At 35.7% G+C, this 26,273-nt stretch overlaps 1 protein-coding gene across 1 annotated transcript in view; it reads right to left on the reverse strand.

Annotated features, from left to right (window-relative positions):
- The window catches only part of LOC127854915 (transmembrane channel-like protein 7), a 48,177-nt gene extending 22,214 nt beyond the window's left edge, over positions 1-25,963 (reverse strand). The window contains exons 1-9 of the mRNA XM_052390024.1: positions 25,611-25,963; positions 18,942-19,002; positions 18,197-18,266; positions 16,883-17,142; positions 16,420-16,565; positions 13,418-13,715; positions 12,804-12,965; positions 7,832-8,007; positions 6,606-6,729 (exon numbers count right to left, since the gene is read on the reverse strand). Of these exons, the coding sequence (XP_052245984.1) occupies positions 6,606-6,729; positions 7,832-8,007; positions 12,804-12,965; positions 13,418-13,715; positions 16,420-16,565; positions 16,883-17,142; positions 18,197-18,266; positions 18,942-18,950 (1,245 nt within the window). The 5' untranslated portion in view covers positions 18,951-19,002; positions 25,611-25,963. The remainder of the gene's footprint in view (positions 1-6,605; positions 6,730-7,831; positions 8,008-12,803; positions 12,966-13,417; positions 13,716-16,419; positions 16,566-16,882; positions 17,143-18,196; positions 18,267-18,941; positions 19,003-25,610) is intronic.
- Positions 25,964-26,273: the final 310 nt, after the last annotated feature.

Consider the following 26,273-nt stretch of genomic DNA (forward strand, 5'->3'; position numbering starts at 1 on the left):
ATCTTCAATATTGCAAAAGTTATTGCAAAACTTTAATCTTGACTTAAACCAAGTTTAAAGATTTGGGACAGAATGACAGACAGACAGAATGACAGACAGACCGACAGACAGGCCAAAATTAATATACCCCCGATCATTCGATCCGGGGGCATAAAAAGCATCAAATGCCTGCTGGTCCACAAAACATTTAGGATGAGTTGTTGAAACAAAGTTCAATATAAAATACTGATTTATTTTTAATCTAATTAAATCAAAAATATCAAGTTGATATGAGATAAGAACAAAACTAAAACATAAAATCTTTGAATAAAACAAGAAAATTCGTTGAATTGATATCCCCCGCCAATATGCTTCTGGACAGAAAAGTGTTATATTTGACACTCAAAAAAGCTTTTTTTTTTCAAGATACAAAGGGCCAAAACTTCGTTATTAACAGATGGTGTACAATGCCCTTTACCGTGCATCATCCTCTTATTGATATACATACCCATACCAAGTTTCAATGAAATCCTCCAAAGCACTTGCAAGGCTCCAGACACACAAACAAAGCATTTTATCAAGATACAAAGGGCCATTACTCCGTTATATGTACAATGCCATTTGGCGTGCATCATTCTTTTATTCATATATATACTTATACCAAGTTTCAATGAAATCCGCCAAAGCACTTCCAAGATATAGCTATCAAAATAGTATTGTGGGTCTTTTCATTTTTGTTTTTAACGAAACATACATTGTGTACTTTTCAGACTTCTGTGTCTATATCACTGTGTATCTTTTCATCCAAATAAATTGTGGGATCATATTATGTCAAATAAAGAGTTACAACTCAACTGGAATACTATATATTTAACACAACAAAAAACAAAACATGACACATATGTTAAAATTGTTCAATAAAAACATATTGTATCAAATAACCGTCACGAATGCATACTTATATAAATGTAAACTAATACAATCAAGTCTTTGCAATCTATGCTAGTGCTCTAAAGAAACAAAACAACAGCTTTTCTTTGAATGTAGAAAAGTTCAACCATTTTTATCACTTTCCCCAAAAGTCAAGCGAAAAGAATATTAACATAAGTTTTCTTTATCATGTTCAAAAACATTATAAATGAAATGATCCGCATTGCTTATCAAATTGCGCTTAACCACACCTAAATTGATTCACACATTAAAAGCGGCAGTATTTCATAATGTAATTTCTTCTCTTTCTCACTTCAGCCATACAAAACCACATAAAGCATTTATTATTACGACATAACATACATCAAACAAAAATGTAACAAATTTTTGTTCATATTATATGGAAACCTCTGTCAAATACTTTCCGCTAGAATCTTTTTAAAACAAAATTCAATTTACCGGTATTTGTGGTTATAAAGAACAATTAAGTATGGCTGCGATGGCGACATAAATTCACTCACATTTGTGGGATGTAATTTAGGTTTCCATGGTAACATGAACTACAATAAGAGGGCCATGATAACCCTATATCGCTCACCTAAGAAACATTTTTTATTTTTACACACCAATTGCAGCAATATGATTAATTAATCCATAGCAGGACTGACCTGCAGGAAGATTTCATGAAGACATTTTGTCTAGTTCTTAAGATAATCTAGTGACCTATTTTGTTGACCCACCTTCACCCTAATGAAATATTTGCCAAGAACTTGCCAAGAAAAACATTCTGAAAATAGTTCGTAAAGATTGAAACATAAATGCCGCTTCTTGAGTGATAACAATGTTTTGTCTAAAGATTTGGTCTGATTTCTAGATTAAGACTAACCTAAATATTGCCACGATAATCATTTGACTAAGTATTGCCAAGATAAACATTCTGACTAAGTTTCTTCAACACTGAGTCATAAATGTGCCATCTAGAGTGGTAACAATTCGTTTATAAGATTGGACTTTTTTACCTAATTTTGGACCCGACTTGACCCAGAATTGAACTTGGTCTGGATAATGCAAAGATAAACATCCTGACTAAGGTTCATAGAGATTGAGTCACAACTGTGGTTCCTTGAGTGATAAAGAGCTGAAAGTTGAAGGAGCATGATGCACAACACACAAGCCCGGATATTGACTAATCACTATAGCTCACCATAAGCACTTTGTGCACAGGTGAGCTAAAACAAGATGCAATGATGTAAGATGGAGTGCACCAATTTAAGTCAGAACATCCAAAGCTTATTAATAAATGAGTCATATATTATTAAATAAAATACAATATATACGTGTGATGAAGACCTTTGGAATATTAACATAATACATAATTAGTGGCATATAGTAATACTAAGGATACTGAACAATGGATCATAATAATTTTCTAATCTATGTACACCTACAAAGCAGCATACAAGATAGACTTCAGATTCTTGTCCACCTTTAGACATATACATAGTAGAATTTCAATTCAACAAATAAAATGCTCACGCAAAAATTACCACTTGCATACAAACATCAATTATATTTGCCAAGTCACTGTCGCATGAACTTTTCAATGTCTCTCGTAGGTATTCTTATAATATAATGTTCAATCAGAGTAGTAAACATGTTTTTATTTTTTCTTATGATTCATTGCACTAATTTTCTTAATTATCTTGTCGTTTGACCTTTTCCAAATTTGCCCATTTTTCTTACAACTTTTCTGTTTGGCATCTTCAACCTGCTGTTTCCGCGGACAAATTCCACTATTCGGATATTCACTAAAGTAAGTTTTTATTTCCTCTGTTTCTACCTCTGTGAATTTCTGACGTTTTGCATCCGTTTTTTAGGGCTTCCTTTTTCTCTTTCCCTCAAATTTCTCTTCATCCTCAGCTGATATAGTGTGGTCATCTTCGTCCATGCTTCTGAAAAAGTCACCAAGAATATTATTCAAATAGAAGCAAGCTACACTATTTCAAAACTTATAACAAAATTACAACCCTTATTGCTTACAACAGACAATACAGTGGCAATAATTAAATCAATAGGACCATGAGGATTCTACAATTTTGGTCTTTTCGGCTGCGAAAGCTTGTCAGATTATTTTTTTAGAGGTAACAGTGACCTTGACCTTTGACCTAGTGACCCAAAATGGGTGTGGCGTGTAGAACTCATCAAGGTGCATCTACATATAAAGTTTCAAAGTTGTAGGTGGAAGCACTTCTTTAAAAGAAAATAAGAAATCATATAATATATTTCACTGAAAACAGTGTAATGATCAACGTTTTTGCTTGAGCAATACACATTTATTTGCTCGTAAGATGTAAAACTTAAACATGTAGTCAGACAACACATGGTTTCCCTGGAAAAAGCCGCATTTTAAGACACACTGGTAATGATTACAATTGACAGGTAGCTAGTTTCTTCGGCACCTGGTTACCTCGGCATCGTAATTAAATGCCACTTTGGCACTCGGGTTTGACCAGTTTGGCATTTACAGTTTGTCTAATCTAATTAAAATCTCATTATGGTGGCTTCCGCCCCACATCGCCGCTTTACTTTTTTTCCTTAAAAAAATTTGCTGCAGCAAAGTTGTTTACAAACAAAATGGCGGCGTCTTTTTACGTTGCTAACGACGAGCAGGTGCGCGTGAAAAAACAGCGAAATTATTTACAACTATTGAAAGCAATGTGCGTTTACTCTTTTAAAATTAGTTGTGCTTATGGCATATTGGATGTAAAAACAATTGGACAAAATTTATATATTGCATTTCCCGATCACTGTGTGGCCAATTAAACAGATTTCAAAATGACCTTAATTATTCCTGTTTTCATAGCTTAAACTGGGTGCCATAAGTTATTCACAAACAGAAAAAAACATCTAAATGGATTATAGTAATAGAAAAAAAAACATACGAAACTTACCTCACATATGGTTCTATAAAACATAAATCCGTTATCCGTTATGATGGGTTCTGCGACGTTCGACAGTCCCACTGCACACAAAAGCCACATGTCTAACACGCGGGTGCACATGCATGCGTCGATTAGAAAGCCTGGTGTTCATTGGCTCGTCTTTTTTCTAAACAGGCTTCTGATTTTCTCAGATATATACGCTAAAACTTTCACCGTATCTTGCAAAAATAAAAGTTACGGTCTCGTCCATGGCAGTTTTACATGGACATCCTTTGGACACACTTTGGACAAAAACGTTGTGCGACTTCTCCGGATAGGTTTAAAGTTGCACAAGACACATTTTGACGAACTTTGGGGTAATGTATTGTGCGACTAGTCACACAATGAAATTAAGACACACAATGTATATCTAGGCATAAAAAAGTTGCACAATGTATCATTTGTGAGAACGGTTGGAAAGACGGACGGATAACGCCAAAACAATATCCCTCCGCCTATGGCGGGGGATAAAAATAAAATAAGGCATTTTCTCAGCATCTAAAAAGTATTCTCAAATTAATCATTAAAAATCCCGATCAATCGATTAACTCAGCTAGAGCCATAAATAGTCAAAACCTCACGCCCAGCTATTTTGAAAGAATGAATCATCCTAACACAATATTGAACAAAAACATTACCAATTTTCTTTGTACAATCACTTACAAGTTTTCATATGGCATAGTTAAATAGCTGAACATATTATATCAAAGTACACTGTTTTAATGACATCACAGACTAATTCAACTGAGCCTCCATCTGGGAAAACGGGGCTTAATACATGTTCATAAAGTGTCCTCCAAGATTAGCCTGAGCAGTCCATTATTTTTTGTTTAAAGGATGTCTCTTCTTAGCAACAAGAGAGCCATGATGGCCCTGTATCGCTCCACTGCTGAAAAAAAGGCTGAAAAAATATTCTCTGCATGTGCAAATACTTAAATATAGGCCCTAATTAAGCACATGTACACTTTTGTGACCCCCTGGGCTGGGTCAAATTAAACCCCAGGGGTATACTTTGAACAAACTTTGTAGAGGACTACTATATCTCACTACATACAAAATGTGGTAGCCCTAGGTCTTAGAGTTAAAGACAAGAATATTTTTAAAGTTTTCACAAAATAAGCAAGATATAAGCGTATAAAATATTCAATTTTGTGACCCCCGGGTCAGGGTCAAATTTGACCCAAAAGGCATAATTTGAACAAACTTGGTACAGGACTATAAGATGTTACTGCATACCAAATTTGGTAGCCATAGTCCGAATGGTTTTCGACAAGAAGATTGTTAAAGATTTCACATAATAGGTGCTTTATAAACGTTTATTCAAATTTGTGAACCCCCGGGGCAGGTTCAAAGTTGACCCCAGAGGCATTATATGAACAAATTTGGTAAAGGTTTATTAGATGTCACTACATACCAAATTTGGTAGCCCTAGGCACAATGGTTATGGACGAGTAGATTAGTAAAGTTTTCACAAAATAGACCCTATATAAGCGTATGTTCAATTTCGTGGTGTGGCTCCATATAAGCGTATGTTCAATTTTGTGACCCCCAGGGCAAGGTCAAATTTAACCCCAGGGGCATAATTTGACCAAACTTGGTAGATGACTATAAGATATCACTACATACCAAATTTGGTAGCCCTAGGCCCAATGGTTGTGGACAAGCAGATTTTTAAAGTTTTCACAAAATAAGCCCTTTATAAGCGTATGTTCAATTTTGTGAACTCCGGGGCAGTTTCAAATTTGACCCCATGGGCATAATTTGAACAAACTAAGAAGAGAACTATTACATGCCACTACATACCAAATTTGGTAGCCCTATGCCATACGGTTATGGACAAAAGATTTTTAATGTTTTCCCACAATAGGCCTAATATAAGCATATGTTCAATTTTGTGACCCCCGGGGCATGGTCAAATTTGACCCCAGGAGCATAATTTAAAAAATTTGGTAGAGGACTATTAGATGTCTCTACATATCACATTTGGTAGCCCTAGGCCCACTGGTTATGGACGAAAAGATTTTGAAAGTTTTCACAAAGTATACCCTATATAAGCATTTGTTCAATTTTGTGAGCCCCTGGGCAGGGTCAAATTGACCCCAGGGGCATAATTTGAAAAAATTTGGTAGAGGACTATTTGATGTCTCTACATACCCAATTTGATAGCCCTAGGCCCAATGGTTATGGACGAGAATTTTTTTTTCAACTTTTTCACAAAATATGCATTATATGAGCAAATTTTCAGTTTTGTGACCCTCGGGGCAGAGTCTTATTTGAAACCAGGGGTATAATTTGAACAAATTCGAAAGAGGTTCAACCCAGGAACATTCCTTTGAAATTTCATCAGAATTGGACCAGTAGTTTAGGAGAAGATGTTTGAAGGAAAAGTTAACGCACACACGGACGCACGGACGCACGCACGACGGACACAGGACCATGACATAACACTGCTGGCCTTTGGCCAGTGGAGCTAAAAATCAATTCATAGTGGAAAAAGTCGTCCCTCATTATATGATCATGATCATGTGGAGACTGCACCGGCTAATCCGAGATGACACTTAATGCATATGCATTAAGCCCTGTTTTTCCAGAACAAGGCTATAATATTAATGCCATTAATTATGTACTAATGGGGTAATATCAATTACAGTGAATCAAGCGAGCATTTTCCTTTAAATTTTGGTTCATTTTGAATGCCACATCTATCCTACTCACCTGGATAGCAGCACATGGGTTGCCATCTCCCACACGGCAGCTGTTCAGGTCCGAGCTGCATGTGATCTGCACGTAAAGGGAGGCAACTATCATCACTATAGAGGCCAGTCGCAGAAACACCATCCTGGAATGCACAACAAACAGAATTCACCATTGTGTTACAAATTGGGTTGTATTGTAATGCACACTTTTATTTTATAAAATCACAAAAATGTATTGCTCTGGAATTAATATTGTTTGAAATAAAAGCATCTAGTAAGGAAAATGTTAAAAGTGTTTGAACTGTAATATAAGTTATCAAAACTTGATACAAATGTTTTTTTCTGAATCACCTACAGAACATATAAGCCTAATAATTAATTTATAATTAGTATTTTACCGAATCCATGTTTTTCTTTGTATTTGTTTGTTGATAATATTTCATCACAAATAAATAGTGTAAAGTTTTGTTCCTAAACATACGAAGAGTATGGATTTTAACTACAGCTTTATTTTATTTTTTTAATATTATCTGTATTTATCCTAATTTTACATTAGACTGGTTAGCATTCAGTAAAACCCCGTTTCTAACACCACTCTGGGGACTAAAAAAAATGTGGTCTTATTATGAGGTTGACAGACCACCACTTTAGTTCATGTATATGTTTACTTATGAAAAACATTACAAGTGGTGATTCAGTAAATGAGTAAATACAAATTAAACATAAAATAAATTTTGTTGATTTTGTAATTTGACAAAAATTCATGTGTATAATAAATAATTATACACATGCAGATACACATATACATCTATAAAGTCATGGTCTAAATAAAGCCCTTGATCAATTTCACTTGCAATTACCTACCTTCTGTCACAAAGTGTCAATTAGCACCAATTAGTGAAATCTATTACAAAAACAAACTCCTTATTCCTTATCAAAAAAATATTTTTCCAAATATTTCTAGTCATATGCCGTTAATTGATGCTTCAAACTAGAGAAAAAGGCATCTTAAAATGCAGTTTGCTTTAGCAGGGTCACTAGCGGTCTGCAAAAAGTTGTCTTGGACTATATGGGTATAACTGAACTCATTAAATATATGGTCAAATAATCAGTATCCGCATTAGCAGGGTGGTTTTAAATTGAGATAGTCTTAAAGCAGCGTATAAGTCTATATGACTTGTGAATAATTTTAAAATAGAGTCATACAACAGTTTTCATCAATATAACAATCTAAATTACTCTTACCTGATGAGCTGAAAACGGATAGCTGTAGCTGGACGGCAACCCTCCAACTTCCCGAGGTGACCAAAGATGACAGGGTAGGCCCCGTTTAGAACACCAATCACAATGGAGGGCAGAAACTGTACCAGAAGGATAACCAGGGAGTGGTTATTAGTCGCCACATCCGACTGGGTGGTGAACTGAATATACCAACAAACACATTATAACAAGGGAATTGAGTCTTGAAGGCCATGGAACAGAAGTATTTGATGGAAAAGATTGGATTGGGGCAATCTTTTCAAGTGCTTTGAATGTTCCGGTAGAATTACAGCTCAAACAGAAAGCAATTTAAACACCACAATAATCAAAATTCCTGATTTCAAAACATTTTAATAAGTTATTATGAGTTATGATTGTTTTTATCAATATTCAAAACTTGTCACAGAGAATAGACATAAATGGCAACTATTGCAATTATTTATCAAATAATTACTGTAAACACCTAGAGTCATGAAAATTTCTGGAAACAGACAAATATCTTGATTGGTCATTGTTGGCTCGGTTACTACTTACATGTACCCCGGTTACTCTAAAGTATATTTAAACGAACCCTGGGTACGGAAATTATACTAACACATACCCGGCCAATCTGATGTCGCATTACGCGCTACGAAATACGAAACACAGGCCTTCCAGCAGCCACTCACAAAAAAAGTAGGAAAAAAGTAGGAGGTTTTCTGACAGAAAAGTAGGAAATAGAAGAAATATTTTTTCAAAAAAAAGTAGGAAAAGTAGGAATATTTTCAGTTAAATTGTACCTACCCGAGGAGGCGTTCTAAATGCAAAACCCTACCATTCTTTATGCCATGTGGACTATTCTTGTATACCAATGCTGCCAGTTTCTGTTGCTGAACTGTGTGGTCATCTTCCATCAGCCTGAATTTTTTTTTATTCTCAAATTAACAAACATTATATATAACATAACCATGCTAGTAAAGCATTTACTAGCATGTTCGTGGTAAATTAGTATGTGGTTACAAGCTACATGTTAATTAGTAAGCCAGATGATTTACAATGATTAGAGCACTAATGCTAATGCAGATCTATACAGTACACATGTTGTATAAAATGGAAACGGTTAAACACAAGAGAATGTTAGTTGTTAATAAAAGGTAAAGTTACTGATTCAAAACACAAGAGGCATATGAATACACAACTACATGCAAAATTATATATGTATTTGTGAACTCCAGAAGCAAGCAGCTGAATATTAACATACATCAACAAAGCAAGCACTATAAGCCCATTGAAACTATTCTATTGGCCATTATGCAAGGCAGTATTTTGCTTTGATAGGCAGTCATCTATCATCCTCTTTCTCTTTCTTGCTATTTCATCTCTTTTATCTTTGCATGTTTCAATTGACTCTGTCACCTTTTTAATGTTTCCTTTAGCCACCTCTTGTAGAGACTGAGCAATGTTCAGTTCCTTGAAGTCCTTTGCCTTAATGGCTGCAGCCAGTCTTTCATTGGCTTCTTCAAAGATCTCATTTGCTCTCTGCAAGTCTCCATGTAAATCCTTTTCCTTTGTTTTGAGATCCTTCTCTTCTTTATTTATCTTTCTCTTTCTCGCCAGTTCTTTCTCAAGTGATTCCTTCTCTTTTTATCTGTTTAGTGTGTCCTCTTCTATTCTTCTCTCTTTCATCAAGGTCTCAATTTGTTCTGCCTCTTTTCTTTCTGCATATTTTTTATGAGCCTGTCTTACTGATGACAGCAGTTCCTTTGTAACAGGCACATCTGCCACCTTGCCAAACATGCTTACTACATCTCCAGACATTATCAAGCCAGTCAGTGACTCCTCCGAGAGACAGGTTCTCTCTGGAGTTAATATCTTCTTGTTGATGGACAAACTCCTTTCCACATCTTTGGTTTTGGTGCTAAGCACATAGTCCCAGTATGAATCAATCCTTTTCAGGTTTTCGTCTTTATCATATAGAACTGATGTGGGAATCTCTTCAGCTCTGTACAATTTCCACTCATCCGTTATGGCAGACACATTCTGATCTGAGATCAACGGCAAAGAGTTGCACAGTATTTTCAAATACTTCTGGGCTGCCTCCTGATCTTTAAATTCAGGATGAAGACACTGGGCTCCTTTCATCAGATTGCTCTGAAGTGGTAGGTGTTTCTGTAGATAATCAGCAACTGTCTGGTAGAAAGACCTCATGCTAAACAACACCTTCTTTGCACAACCATGTTCTAAGGTAGACAATGTTTTCTTTGTGTCATTTCCAATCTCCATTTCAGCAACATCAGAACATAACTCGGCTTTCCGAACATCCAACATGAAGGGGAGCATGATTGTCTTCAGCAGATCTGCTGATTCAGAGTACAGCAGATGGATAAGTGGCTCTTGCTTCTGGAAGAGTTCCAGGAAAGATTCAAACAAAGGCCCTGTGTTTGTCAAGAACTGGATCTCAGCAAGTGTTTCTTTGCCCTTTAGCTGACTACAAATACGTTGATACCTGGAGATCTTTCGAAGGTTAGACTCTGCATGATTCTCCTTGCTCATAGCTGGAGGTCGGTTATGCAATACTTGCAGACAGCTTTCCAGTTGCGCAGTATTCTCTGCAGAGCAGGGACGAGTGTTAGCCACCGACACTGAACATGTCGCACAAACATTTCATCATCCAGCCCCAGTTCTGCCAAGGTTTGCTGGAAGTCGTCCCGCTGACATATGTGTGACTTGAACCACTGAAAAATGTCCACTACCAGTTGTTTAGCATCTTCCCCATACACATAGATTCCTTTCTTGAAGGCGTTGTGGACAACATGAAGGGTACAAGGAATGAATGGCACCAACTCTGCAAACCCTAACTCCTTCTTATAGTCATTGAGTTTTTTCCATATTGCCTTGTTCACATTTGGGCCATCACAACCAAGAGAAACTAACTGTTATACATTCAGTTCAAAACCATTTTCAGTTAGTGTTTCAATAATTCCCGCAGTTACCACATCAGCTGGGGCATGTCCAAACAGTAGGCTTTTGAGATATACAGTTGACACTTGTCCCTTTTTAACATTCCAAAATCTCAGAAGAATGTCACATTGTTTTTTGTCTTGGCAAGTCCCTGTTTCATCAAACTTAATTGTATATGGAACTTTACTGGAATTAATTTGATCAAGCAGCTTTTTCCTTAAGAAAGGTCCAATCCCATCAGAAATTTAGTAGGAGATTTTGGACTTGCTCACGGTAAAGTCTGCAGACACTTGTCATAGAAACATGGCTCTAAATAGTTCAGGAAGACCATCACATGAACTGTATGACAAACCAGTTGCTGCAACGTTCAATGCCCATAGAGCTTCAGATTTTGCCACTTGTTCAGTGTGTGCAAGGGGCTGTAGGTATACACTTTTTCCAACATCTCCTCCTCCTTGAGTGCTTGTTGGGGTTGAAGGAGTAGGTTTGGCAACAAACAGCAGTTTCTGTGTCTTTTATTCCTTTATACATTGTTTGTGCTTTGCTCCATCAGCATGGTTGATAACCTGATATAAACCATTGTTCGCACAAGAGATGCTCTTGGAACACACAAAACAGTATGCAGCAAATTCATTTGAGGAATCCTGTACACACCAGTCACCAATACTATTTCCATTATTGTCAAGCTTCACAAGCCAAGACCTGTTGAACTTAGTTTTTCCACCTGGCATAGCTAGTTTATATCATGCGGTTATATCATGTGGAAAGTAACTACATCTATGATCTGCAAATAAAAAGCAATTTTTTCAAAACCATTGTATGTTAGTAGAATGAAATTCTTTTACTGTCACTATTCAAATGGCTATTTTTATATTCTTTAACAAACATTAAATCAAAAACATACATGTATGTCAGTGAAAATGAGTTTCCCAAGCAAGTTAATAGTGACAGCAAAAGAAATGCAAAGCTGCAGCTATAAAATTGGAATAGTATTTTCCTTTAGCTGGTAATAGCTTTGCAAATAGTTTTGGTTACTTTCAAATGATAATGTATTTCTATAACTGGAAATCAAAGAAATCACATCTCTTATATTTGTTGCATACTTTTTTGGAAATGAAAACAACATTTGAAATAACCCAAAATACCCTCAGCATGGCATCATTGGGTTTATACATGTATAGCATTGTGAGGATTCTATGCTTCTGGAGTTCAGCCAAAAAAGATTTAAAATACCTGAGAGACTCACCTTCATGATGATGAAAGATGATGCACATGGGGAGTGACATGTTTGCCACATCTTTCAACAACAGAAACCAGCCAGTTTGACATCTTTTCTTACTTTTCTGCAAATATAACTAGCACAAAGTTCATATATATATTTTTTGCGTACTTTATTTTCCAAAAAGTAGGAATAGTAGGATTTTTTTAGCAAAAGTAGGAAAAAGTAGGAAGCTATTAAAAAAGTAAGAAAAAGTAGGAAAAAGTAGGAACGCTGGAAGGCCTCAAACAAAATTCTCTTTGAAAAAAAACATTCTCAAAATGCTTTTTTGAGCAGAAGTATCGATCATAAGGAGGCCATTTTAAAGAATATTGACATAAATATAAACATAATTAATTTGACAAAAAAAGCTGGCAATGACCAATTTAACGTAAGAATTCCAAGGTACGTTTCAGTATATTTTCCGTACCCTGGGTACATTTAATTATACTTAAAGAGTACCCAGGGTACATTTTAGTAGCACCCAAGCCGACAATGACCAATCAAGCTCTAGTAACTCTCAGTCTGGTCAGGTTTTATGCTGTTTGTTACTCATCATTATCTTTGGTTTGGAAATGAAGCCTTTCAAACTTTAATATATGTATAAAGAAAGGACTTAAAATTAATTAGATCTTCTAAAGGAATTCAAATGCGGCAAAATGCTTTTATAGGGGGTAAAGGGTTCAGGCAAATTCAGATTTCACAAGCACTTCGGGGTATAATCACTTCAGTCAAGATCTGCTAAATATGACTACTTACATCTGCAGAGTACTCCTCAGCGTAGTAGATGGCTACCCCTGCCCCACCAAGCATCAGAATGATAATGAAGTTGACAAAGAAGCGCGCCGTGTACACGTTGTACTTCTCTTCGCTCGTGCGGTTCTTCTTCTCCTTCTTATGTCGCTGTTCTTGCAACTCAGACTGATCAAAGATGAAAACAGTACATTACATAGAGGAAAATAATAGAGGTTGAAAGAGTATAGTTTTGATGTATATTAATGCTTGAATTTATTGTGTTTATTATTTAACCCTTTACCACTATGATAAGTATTTTGACACATGTGTAGTCCCATAGAAAATTAAATTTAATTAAACATCTTTTTACTTAATTAATGTTTTCAAGGCTTCATTCTTGACCTGTAGAGACTGATGAGCAGCAAACAGCATAAAACCTGAACAGACTGCGAGTTACTCGAAGGCTGTTCTGGTTTTATGCTGGTTGCAAAAGCCATTTTCACTTTGCTTCTTTCTGAGGAAAGGGTTAATTTATTGCATTTATTATTCAATATTGTGTAATATTTAAAATTCAATGTGAAATCTTTGTACTATATCTTTGGTAGCCAAATGAAGTACACTATTGTATTGCTATTTACCACCAGTCCCAGGCGGATGCTCTTCTGTTTAAATTTCATTGATTCCGACTGTGCAATGTTGAAATCCACGCCTGCAAATACTGCATTCACGAACTCTAGATGAGAATATACGCTCCGTGCTTCATTGCGTTCGTTGACCTTTGAGGCGTTTTCCTTAGGCATCACTGTGTTGTTGGCATTGCAATCGTTGACCTTGGAAGTGTTTTCCTCAGGCATCACTGTGTTTTTGGCATTGCAATCGTTGACCTTGTAGGCGTTTTCCTTAGGCATCACTGTGTTCTTGACATTGAAAAGTGTGCTGAAACCGTAACAAACAAAGTTTTATTTATGGTTGTGAATAATTGCTCTTGAACAAAGGCTTTTGTACAAATGTTTTCATCAGTTTAAAATAGTGCCAGTACCATGTACTGTATTATAATTTTTGTTTAGGAAAAATGTCAATTTTCGCTACTGTATTCTGTCAAGTTCATTATTTCAAGTATTGAAATATCAAAATTCAATTTGAATAAATAACAACCAAACACTGACTTAGAAAATATGCTGGAAGCATAAAAAAACATCATACCATAATGAAAGCAATAAATGCACATACAAATATACATGTGATAGATACAGAAAAAGCAGGCAGCCTGATAATATATATATCTGAAATAGTAATCAATTCAACTAGCATGAAAACTTCGTGCAAACAAGGATATTTTCAGTAGAATATCTCCCAACACTACTTAAAACGTTTCAATTACATGCATACAAAGATTATGGAGAAAATACAGTATGTAACATAATACAGCTAGTTTAAGTCCGAAAGGAAGATATAATAAATAAATATTTGCAAAGATCAAGATCCTCTCCTAAGGATCGTTAACATGTACTTTATAATGTAAAATGTAGCTTGTTTTCACCATTTTGAGATTGGGTGTGAAGGCTTTAGACTGGGAATAATCTTGTTTTTACTAAAAATGGGAAATAAGGTTGTTTTGTATTGTGCATACAAAAACTATACCATTGAAAATAAAGGTGTGTTTCTTTCACATTTAAGTTGCAATGGTTCAACTCATAGAGCCGAATAAAAAGATGGACCAACATTTCCAAATCTGGGAAGACACTTTATTCTCATGCATTTGGAGTGGTTTCCTCAAAAAGGATCTCATATATACTATTTGGCACTACAGATAATCTTCAAATAATAAGGTTCTACATGAGTCTTCACTAGATGCTACATTAACCATAGTCAATTGTATATGCTTATCACGCACTTCATCATTTGGATGCATAAAATTTGTGATGTTTAAGTACTTAAGCTTAAGTACTAAGCCATGACAATTCTCTATATAGAATAGGTGGCATCTATTCTGACAACGTGCAAACCTAGTACTTACCTTCAAATGCGACTGAGCATGAACAAAAACGACACACCTTTAATATGGAGTGCAAATGAGTTTGTACATGCACATAAGTCAATAATGTAGAATTCCTATTGACCACGTGATAATACTGGTCACTTACATTTCACAACAACAGCAGCATTTACAGAAACAATACAAAAACGGGTATACTTTATCACAATATTTATGTCTAATAAAACAGTGCTTACAAATAAAAAAAAAATTCTGTTGTGGGATATGGCCAGGTTCTTCGAAATAGGTGAAAAAACATCCTATTAAGATTTGTGCTAATTACAAGAAAGTCAAGTTGTAATTACCAAACTACAAAAATTCTCTTTTTAATATTTAAGTGTGTAATTGAAATGAGACGTTGGACCATGCAAGTGATCTGCCAATTACTTTGAGGAGATGAAAACACAAGCTTCAGGTGACATTATAATATTACATATCGTAGCGAGCAGGCCATTATTTGTAACTAGAAGGCCAATATAATTTATATCGACCCGCTTAGCTGGGCCGATTTTTCATATCTGAAACAAAAGATCTTTCGCGCGGCTTCAACTGAACAAAATGGCCTCCACTTTCAGTCTTATTCAACGTTTATAAATAAAATTAAGTCAGAAATCCACAAATAATTGGAATAACTAATATGTAAGTGTATTAAATAATTGAAATAATAAAAAAAAATATTGATTTCAACTGAAACTGTATTGTAGGATAGGTTGATGAAACTATTTGAGTTTTAACAGAAGTCATCCAACAACAACATTGAGTAAACAACACGCTTACCTCAATGACAACTTTTAAAATTGCTAATAAACTTATAAATACTAAATAGTATTGACCGCTAACCATTCTGTACAAAACACATGATTTACAAAATTGAATGATTAGTCGGAGCGATTTATTTAATTTCAACAGAAATTTCCAATTATGCTTCACAAACACACAATCAGATATGTTTTGGATTCTTACGATGCTTACACAATTATTTTACTGTCAAATAATCCACCTTGTACAAATTGTTGTCACTGAAGGTATACTAGTCTAACTAAAACTGGTACGTTTCGTCACATAAATTACGTCATATGAGATACGTCATAAATTGCGTAATCAAGTGAATACAAATACATATACGGAAAGTTGGTTTGGTGATAAATTTAAATGAAGGAATAAAAATTATGATATGTAATATAAACAATAACACACTGCAGAGCTGGGCCGGACGTCTATATCATCGGCCCCCTGCAGGCATAACTTACGGCCCAAGAGCTCAGCCGTGTGTTATTGTCTAATTATATAGTGCAAAAACACACAAACCGCAATAATTCTTGCAAAAAAAATTGCAGCTACATGTAAAAGAACTTTATTCATGATCATCTTAACATTAAGGCCATTCAACTGCAAAAGTTTGAGTAAGATCCACCCAGAAGTAAAAGAGGAGTTTAATGCACAAGCTTTGACACATTCTTACGAGGGAGCATAAAATAAATCTGTATGTGTAAGAATTATTCAAAAGTTATGGGTCAATTTACTGGACCATCAAAAACAGAATACCACCACTGATCTTAAAATATATCAGCTCCAACAAGAAAAAGTTGCTGCGTATTGCCTTACTTGTGCACCATGACAACGAGGCTGATGAGCATCACGGCAACCGTAACCAGGAAGTAGGCAAGAGGCATGTTGTAGTTGGAGGCAGCCAGCTCCAATTTCTTGTCCGTGTAAAAGCCGTTGAACATTGCTGTATCCTCCATCCATCCCTGCAGGTGAGGAATTGTGAGTAGTATTGTTCAAATTAGCAGTTAATTAATAGAATTTATATAGAATTTAAATATCATCTTCTGAAGTTCACAACAGTTTCGAATGAAGGTTGTTTTCTTAACTAAACTATATTATTGACAACACGTAAGTTGAATATTTTAATACAGTGAAAATAAGCTTGTAGATTTGATCTGTGATACAATTTTTGACCAGTATCCAAACAACAATTCTTGGTTTACCTTTTCATTTATTACCGTAAACATTGGGAACCTCAAAAATGATTTTGTAACGTGTTTTTGTAAAAACAAGCACTTACCGTTCCCTGGAAGAAGTCCAGAATAAGGGTCAAAGCATCCGAGGAAATATTGGTAGTATATGACGCCGAACACGTCTCTGCAATTGTTGTATTGAACTTCGAGTCTGAGCCAATCAGATCGGTGTCGTACACAGTTGTGGCTTTGAAGGCCACCTGGAAGAACGTGATCACCCAGAAGATGAGGAGGAAGATGAAGAAGTTGAGGAGGAACAGCCATCTCAGGAAGGTGAAGTAGGACACCACGCCCATTCCCTGGTGACCTGCAATGAAATAGAAAAACAAGGGCTCAATTAAACACTGATTTAAATATGAGCCTTGCTCGAGCAGAATGGGGCTTAATGCATAAAGTGTCATCCTAAATAAGCTTGAGAAGCCCTCACAGGCTTTTCAGGGACAACACTTTCTGCATAAATTGGATTTTTGTTAACAAGAGACTTTCCTTTAATGACGAATATAAGAAAAGCAAATATTCTTGTCCCTGATTAGCTTATGCAGACTACACAGGCTAATCTTGGATAACACTTTAAGCACATACATTAAATCCTGATTAACCAGGGCAAGGCTTATATAATAAGCAATCAAACTCTAAAAACTTCTTCTTAATCACAACTACACTTGGAGTCTGGAGGCAAGGATTTAGTGGGCGGTTGTCTGTAAGTCTCCACAAGATGGTACAGTTTCTGCAGACTGGCTGGTTTGGGCTATGAATATTTTTGCAGTGGTTGGAAGTCCCTGCATTCCTAGAGGATGTGCTCAGCCATTTGGTCACCTTGAGTACTATAGATAAGTACTATAGATACATGTTTGTACTTATCCATTCCTTTAATAACAAAACACCAACCATAAGCATACAACATACCCAAACCAATTTTCAGTTTCTTTCGAAGCTCCCAGTCAATGGTTTAGGTTATTCGCCATAAATTATTGATGCAGACAAAAAAAATTGATATAATCAAAACCAATTGTACCATGCTCAGGGAAGGGAAAATTTATAGCTTCATGCATGTGTGTAAAGTGTCATCCCAGATCCACCTGTGCAGTCCGTAAAGTCCAATCAGAGATGACAATTTCCTCTTTTATGGTATTTTTCGTTTAATGGAAACTCTTCTAAGGGAACATCAATTCAAGGCAGAAATTCCTAATTAGCCTGTGCGGACTGTGCACAGGTCTTATCTTTGACGATACCCGATACTTTGACAAAATGCATTTACCCCCATTTTCCCAGAGGAAGGCTCGTTTACATAATCAAAACCTTTTTATTTCAATTGATTGTTCCTTTTATTGAACATTTAACAAAAAAATATTAATTTCTACCTTCAATTTTCTTCAGAGCTCCTCTCCAGACCTCCAAGGAATACCTTGCTTCACTCCACCTGTTCCAATTCTAAACAACACAGAATTAGTTTTAAAAATTCACAAATGCATGTACAAGACTTAAATATGAAACTTTGTATGCACTTTACATTTCTGAATCAGTTATCATAAGTGTACGCTACACAACTCTATATTTAATTATAAAGGTTTGCACAAAAGTGTCAGTGAAAATTGTTAAAGGTTAAAGGTGCGGTTTATAGTCTGCTTCGATATACATCTTCAACCGACTTTGACATTAACCCCCCGATCACTGGGATCTAAGTCGTCCGTTTACATATGGCGCACCAGGCAGCCACGGCACATTGGCTTATTTCCCTCACAGGTACCCATTTATACACCTGGATGGAGAGGAGCAAGTGTTGGATTAATTTTTTGCTCAGAAAAATCCAGTGCCCTGTGCGGGATTCGAACCAGGGACCTTCCGATCCCTAGACCAGCATCATAACACTAGACCACTGTCCCACTGTGTAAATTCTTAAACAGCATAGGTTTATATGCATACCCTTTTTTCTTCTGTTTAAAATGAAAATATTACAAATGTTGAGAGGTTAGTCTTATAAAATAACTAAATGTAAATATTGCAAAAACTATCCGTAGTAACTGGAGTAAATTGTTTATGAAGTATTTAAATTATATATTGTTCAACTCATTCTTTCCCTTAAAGAATGCATAAACATGTGCTTACACTTCTCATTTCATAGCGTAATCCTTTAGTTGGCTCGACACGACCCTCTAACAACTTTTTTCTGAAAATAGAGAAAATAATAATACAGCAAAGCTTGTACCTACTGGGACTTCCATTCCCTGAGAGCTATGGCTGCTTTCCTTTAATTAGTAGTGCAGTTGTGAAATCGGTATTCTGCACGTGAACCCATCCCTTATTTGTTGTGTGTTTTTTTAATCAGCAGCACTCTGGGAAACACTGCTAAATGCATGTTTGTAAAGTGAAATTGGTGATAAGCCTGCGCATACAGTATGCATATATCAGGTTTCATGCATATTTATAAAAGGTCATCCCAGATTAGCCTGTGCAGTACACACAGTCTAATCAGGGATGACAATTTCCACATTTATGGATTTATTTTTTAAGAAAGTCTGTTCTTAACAGAAAATCCAGACTAGCTGAAAAGTGCCTTCCCTTAACCATATCTATATAAACATATATGAATCAAAGGGTACAGAATCAAAATGTTGCGGACATGGTACAGCAGTATTCATAAAGAGTAGAACATGAAACTGCTAGCTATTATGGGAAAACAGAGCTTCATAGCTTACCCGTATATTTATTACGAGCCTTGCTCTGGGAAAACTGACCTTAATGCATGTGTGAAATTTTTGGTCCCAGATTATCCCGTGCTTTCTACTCAGGGATGACACTTTCCGCCTAAACTTGATGTTAGCTAAGAAAATACATCCTGTAAAAAATAATACCATAAAAACAGAAAGTTTTGTCCCTGTGCGGACTGCACAAGTTAATCTGGTACAACAAGTGACACACATGTATTAGGCCCCTTTGTATAAGAGTGAGGCTCATTTATTTAAATTTATTATATACATGTTTAATGCCTTTAACAAAATACAGGTTGTATCAATCGTTGAAATAAAAAATCCCGTATTACGCTACTCGCTGTTTCCAATTCCGTATTACCATACTAGCCGGACTTCTTCGACCAATTTAATGACGTCACATTACACGCACCGAAAATAGAAATATTTTATATTACGAAATATATTACGTAGTACATCGTGTGACGTCATTTCTGTGACAAAACACAATAGTTTTATCTAAACTCTGTAAGGACATGTCGGACGTGGTGTTTTTTAACAGTAAACTATGTGTTAAAAACGTATTTTGGAGTGTGTGTTTATCATGCATAAATGTATATTTCGATAGGAATACAATAAAATAGTGTGGTTTAAACTAAGTTTCGATAAAGACATGGAAGATAGAAGTGGAAGTGCATATCGTTTAAACGTTTTTGTTATAAACATCGGATTAAAGTTCTCAACTTAATTGTTATAAAAATTGGATTAACGATGGCATTAAGGTAAGCGTGTCGGAAACCTGTGTTTTCCCGGTTCGAATGTGTACACGTTAATTTACATCAACTGTATTCATACGCGTCTTAAGTAAACTATGGCGTACCGTTTTAGTCATTGTTATGTCAGTTTTGTTTAAGTAAAAAATACATTTGTTAACTGTTTTCGTGAGTTGTTGTATATAATAAAAGGAATATTACGCTAGTCAATTGTTCCAAGAGTGTGTATCACTCTCGTGGCTTGTGCTATTGCGCATCACACTCGTGGCTCCGCCTCTCGTGTGATACGTCATCACACAAGCCACTCGAGTGATACAAACTCTTGGGACAATTGACTAGCGTAATATTCCGTATATATCTGCGACTGTAAGGATAATTTAAAGGGCAATGTCCCTAAGTCTATGTCCCATTCAATTTAGAAAAACAAATGCATTTACATACCGGTACATACGAAAGTCAAGTTTTTATTTTCATTGATTCCAAGCGTGCACAACATTGAAATTGTTATATACAACATAAAGTTGATAAATACTGTGACAAGCTCTCAATTAAGTAATTCTTTAGCTAAATAAATGGGTTGAGATTTGAAAATATTATCTCAAGGATATGTTTCCTTTTGAATATGGAATGAAACCAAAAAAATAAACAGAATACTTGAAATCAGAGGCTCATTAAAAAAAAAATAACATTAAAAATGTTAAGTGTAAATATAAGCCAAATTAAATACTTATTTTCTGCATACAACAATTGTTTCACCCCTTACTCTGACATGATCAGTATTTAAAACATAACATATAAAAAAACTCTTACTTGATATTGAAAATCATGTTGAAGCAGTAAACCGGAAACCATTTTACTGGTTCGAGTCAGTGACCTTGACCTTTGACCTAGTGACCTGAAAATCAATAGGGGTCATCTGCGAGTCAGGATCAATGTACCTATGAAGTTTCATGATCCTAGGCATAAGCGTTCTTGAGTTATCATCCGGAAACCATTTAACTGGTTCGTGTCACAGTGACCTTGACCTTTGATCTAGTGATCTGAAAATCAATACGGGTCATGTGCGAGTCATGATCAATATACCCATGAAGTTTCATGATTCTAGGCATAAGCGTTCTTGAGTTATCATCCGGAAACCATTTTACTGGTTCAAATCACCGTGACCTTGACCTTTGACCTAGTGACCTAAAAATCAATAGGGGTCATCTGCGAGTCATGATCAATGAACCTTTGAAGTTTCATGATCCTAGGCGTAAGCATTCTTGAGTTATAATACGGAAACCATTTCACTGGTTCGAGTCAGTTACCTTGACCTTTGACCTAGTGACCTGAAAATCAATACGGGTCATCTGCGAGTCATGATCAATATACCTATAAAGTTTCATGATCCTAGGCGTAAGCTTTCTTGAGTTATCATCCGGAAACCATTTTACTGGTTCGAGTCACCGTGACCTTTGACCTAGTGACCTGAAAATCAATAGGGGTCATTTGCGAGTCATGATCACTGTACCTATGAAGTTTCATAATCCTAGGCGTAAGCGTTCTTGAGTTATCATCGGGAAACCATTCGATGGACAGGCGGACCGACGGACCGACATGTGCAAAACAATATACCCCCTCTTCTTCGAAGGGGGGGGGGGCATAACAAATCTGCAGGAAAAGCGGCTCATGAGACAAGTGTTTTGATCGGCTTTTAAGAAATGTTGTATGTCGAAGTACAAACATGTACGTCGAAGAACAAATTGTACTTCGACGAACAAGTTTATACTTCAGTTTCACTTCTTTATATTCAAAGTGTATTTCATTTTATATCGAAGTGATCTTCAATGGTATATTTCTCTTGTCACCAAGTAGGTCTTGTTGACATTCGACCAAAATGGTACGCCATACATATTTCGTAAGCGGTAATGCGGTCCTACATATGCACGTCAAAATGTAAGCGAAATATGTAAACAAAGTGGTAGCCTGTCAGGAATGTTTGAAGAAAATCGTGTATTGATGTAAGTTTATTGAAGATATGTACAGAAAATATGTTAAATAAGCAATAGCGATATTTTTCTCAGCCACATAATTGTTGATAGTTTGATATCACAAAATGAAAGTGAAAGTAGAACTGTCAAAAATGACTACCTGTCAATGTGTTGTTTTTGCTGGCACGAGAGGGCGATTACACTCAATGTGTTCACATTTTTACCATAGGCTTTGCGAATGACCATTATAGTATGGGTGACTTTGTTATTATTTATTGCTATCATGTAACTGCATGATTGTGTATATGTTTAAAATACACAAAGCATAAATAATGATATAAATATGCTGATTGAGCTTTTAATAATTTGATAACTATAGCCAGATCAATTAAGTACATAAAATACACTTTATTCTCCTGATTTCATGAAGACTTGAGATATTAATGCACATAGATATGGGTTGATCCACAAATGAAAAGTATTTTTGATCTGTGTTCGGTGCAAGCTCTTTTTCCATGACTGTGAAAGTTAAATTTTCATGTGAAAAGGATGTCAATTTTTTCTGAAATATTCCATTCAACCATTGAATTTTTAAAATGAACTGTTCTGCATATAATTTGCCATTTTGATAGGTGTTTGTTAGGTGATCAACAGGAGATGACCAGGGTGCTAGAGAAAAGGGATAAACATTTGAGATATGGTCAGGGCTTCATATAAAAGTGGTTAAATGGTATACATTTTATATCTTGCCAGTGCTCGAGAGAAAATGTGTTCATTTCAGAAAATTTTACCATTTAAAAATGTTTAAATACCGCTTGACTAAGGCTCTTAATTAATCTAGCATGAACACTTGTACTATATCTTTTAAATACTAAAAAATAATATTTAATGTACACATTTAATCTACCAATGTGTACAGATACTACTTAACATAATATTTGACTATATTGAATGTAGGAACTAGCTAAAATATCCATTAGAAAAAAGATCAGGGGGTGAAATATTCATTGCCTGAAGCTCTGACGCTGGAGCTATGTTAATATATCTTTAAACACACTGATTAAAAAAGTAAAACAATACAATGATACAACAGAGGGAAAATCATCCCCTCTAAACAACATGATACATAATTATGTATAATATTTTTGGATCTGGATCTGGATTGGTACACAGCAGGACCTTTTGGTATGCGCGCTGCGGGAGAGAGATGGGAGTGACTTATATTTTGGATTTAATTTAATCACATATTTGCAATTATACAGTTTGATATACTGATATACCAGCAGACAAGTCAAATGCCTTCTGACTTAGTGCATTTTACTATTTATAACATCTACATTAGTTACAAATACAAGTTAACATTTATATGTGTTTAAAAAAATGTATGATCTTTAATGACATCATGTGACCATGCATGTCCTAGATTTCAAAATCAAGGCCCTGGTCTGACACATTGGTAACATTAACGTTAAACTGTTACCGGTCTTCTGAAATTAATTTTTATTGAACTATGTAATGAAATATAAATCGGGCACTGATTTTTCTTGTTTTAAAACAGTCATAGATCAGTTGTAGCCTCTCGGTAATGACCCATTTTTGCTTACTTGTCACAACCTTAAAACTTTCCGAACTTCTATATAATAGCCAATCTGGATTTAGGTGATATTCAATGGTTCATTTACACTTTAGCTCTGTCACAAGAGTGCTGGTAAAGTCAAGTCACATATTTCAATCTAGGCCATGTCAAACTCAAAGTGTCAAAAACAAATGAAAAATGCGTTCATTCATTATTGTCCCATTGTTTACTACTGCTGTGAGTTTTTATATAATATAACTGATGACCATCATGTGAGAGAAAATTCACATTATCTTAGTATATCAGGTTTAGCAGCCTTTTAGATAACAAAGTTGGCTAGTTTACAATGTCGCTTCTGATGATCAAACCCGTAGCACAACCTCCTGCAATCAAAGACGACACTCTACCACTAGGCTTTTAGGAAGATTCTGAAATTGTTCGATCCCTCGTCAGATCAACCAAACCAAAAATAAAGTCAAATATTGCCGACTCGGTATTATTGAGTCAGTTTATTAGAGATAATGGAAGATGCAACATCTTTCACGCCCCCTAGCATCGTCTTAAGCAGTATTCAATTCTCAACACGAAAGTGCTGGTGTCATTGATCCCGAGGGACCAGAAAAAAACACTTGATTAATGTTCGAAATAAAATCATTTGATTAATGACAATACTATTATTTGAGCCAAGTCAAAGGGAAAGGGCAGTCTTATCAGTATCCAATTAAACCTTTTGTTATTGTCAGAAAACCGCTTTTAAGCAAACAGCATTCAAGCGACTTCAGGCTGATCTAGATCCAAACTGGCCACAATCGCCTTAATGTCTCTTTTACTGTGACATAGTGCATTTGACTTTAAATTGGTATCAAATACTAAAATAGAAAAAAGAAAGAATACAAACCAGTAATTTGAGTAAAGACTTTGTAATCAATGTTTTCAGGACAGCTTTGTGATCTGCAAATCCCATGTGATATGATGATATCGGGTATCATAGTCATTCAATAAGTCGCAAAATTCTCGACTACAATTTACAAAGCAAAATGTGACTTAAATTGATAACTAACAAGGGACAAAATTGTCACAAAACCAGGTTTTAAATAAAAAAAGTCTCATAAAGGGAGACAACTGCAACTCAAAATGTGCATTGCTACTGATTGTTAATCTCAATTACCCGCCTTGTTTCAAAATCAATCTGTTTTTCGACCCCGTGACCTAGTTTCTGATCCGGCATGACCCATATTCGAACTTGATCTATATATTGTCTAGATACAACTTCTGACCAAGTTTCGTAAAAATCGGATGAAAATTATTTGAATTAGAGAGCGGACAACATGCTCAATGTTTAAAACGCACTAAGTGACCCCGTGACCTAGATTTTAACCCGGCATGACCCATATTCGAACTTGTCCTAGATATTGTCTAGGTTTAACTTCTGACCAAGTTATGTAAAGATCGGATGAAAACTATTTGAATTAGAGAGCGGACAACATGCTCAATGTTTAAAACGCACTAAGTGACCCCGTAACCTAGATTTTAACCCGGCATGACCCATATTCGAACTTGACCTAAATATTGTCTAGATACAACTTCTGACCAAGTTTCGTAAAGATCGGCTGAAAACTATTTGAATAAGAGAGCGGACAAGCTTGTTCCGCCCGCCCGCCAGCCAGCCCGCCAACCCGCCAGCCCGGCAGCCAGCCCGGCAGCCAGCCCGCCCGGATTCGCAAATCTAATAACCAGTTTTTTCCTTCGGGAAACCTGGTTAAACATACCAGTTTTGCCGCGTCAAGCTGTCAAGATCCAGAAAGTCCTGCATTCACATCGAATATATCCTTCGAATTCAATCCATTGTTGACATTAGCGGAGATTTAGTTAAATAAATAACACATTTATCCTAAATGACAGTTTCTAAATAGCCAAACAAGCCGATGTATGCTGTAAGAAAGTTTTGACACGAGTGTGAACAATTTTCTCTTGGGCGCGGCCATTGTTGTATGTTGAGGCACGAACGACAACTCTGCTGGAGAATGTTAACAATGCTAATTAGGGCTGCAACGGGTACCCGAAATATCCGATGATATCGGATCCAACTTCAGATTCGGAGGTACGGATCCACCCCTTAAAATTTCGGTTCCGGATATTTATTTTCATAGTTGTATGTAACCTAGCGAAGTTTTCACAAGTATTGTTTTTTTTTATACAGACTGGTTCTGTTTAAAAGATAAATCATTTGTGTAATAGTGGATATTAATTGACATGTGACAGTCAAAAAGTAGATCATTCGAGATCCTTTATTGTCATTACACATTTCGTAATGAGCCCCGAGAGCAAAACTAATTCGAAATCATGGAGGATCTACACATTACAAATGCAATTCATAATGGCAATAAGTAAGTTTTCAATCCTTATTGTCTTTCTGAGTTGTATTATAAACA

This window comes from Dreissena polymorpha, chromosome 13 (genome assembly GCF_020536995.1).
Source record: "Dreissena polymorpha isolate Duluth1 chromosome 13, UMN_Dpol_1.0, whole genome shotgun sequence".
NCBI classification, from domain to species: Eukaryota; Metazoa; Mollusca; class Bivalvia; order Myida; family Dreissenidae; genus Dreissena; species Dreissena polymorpha.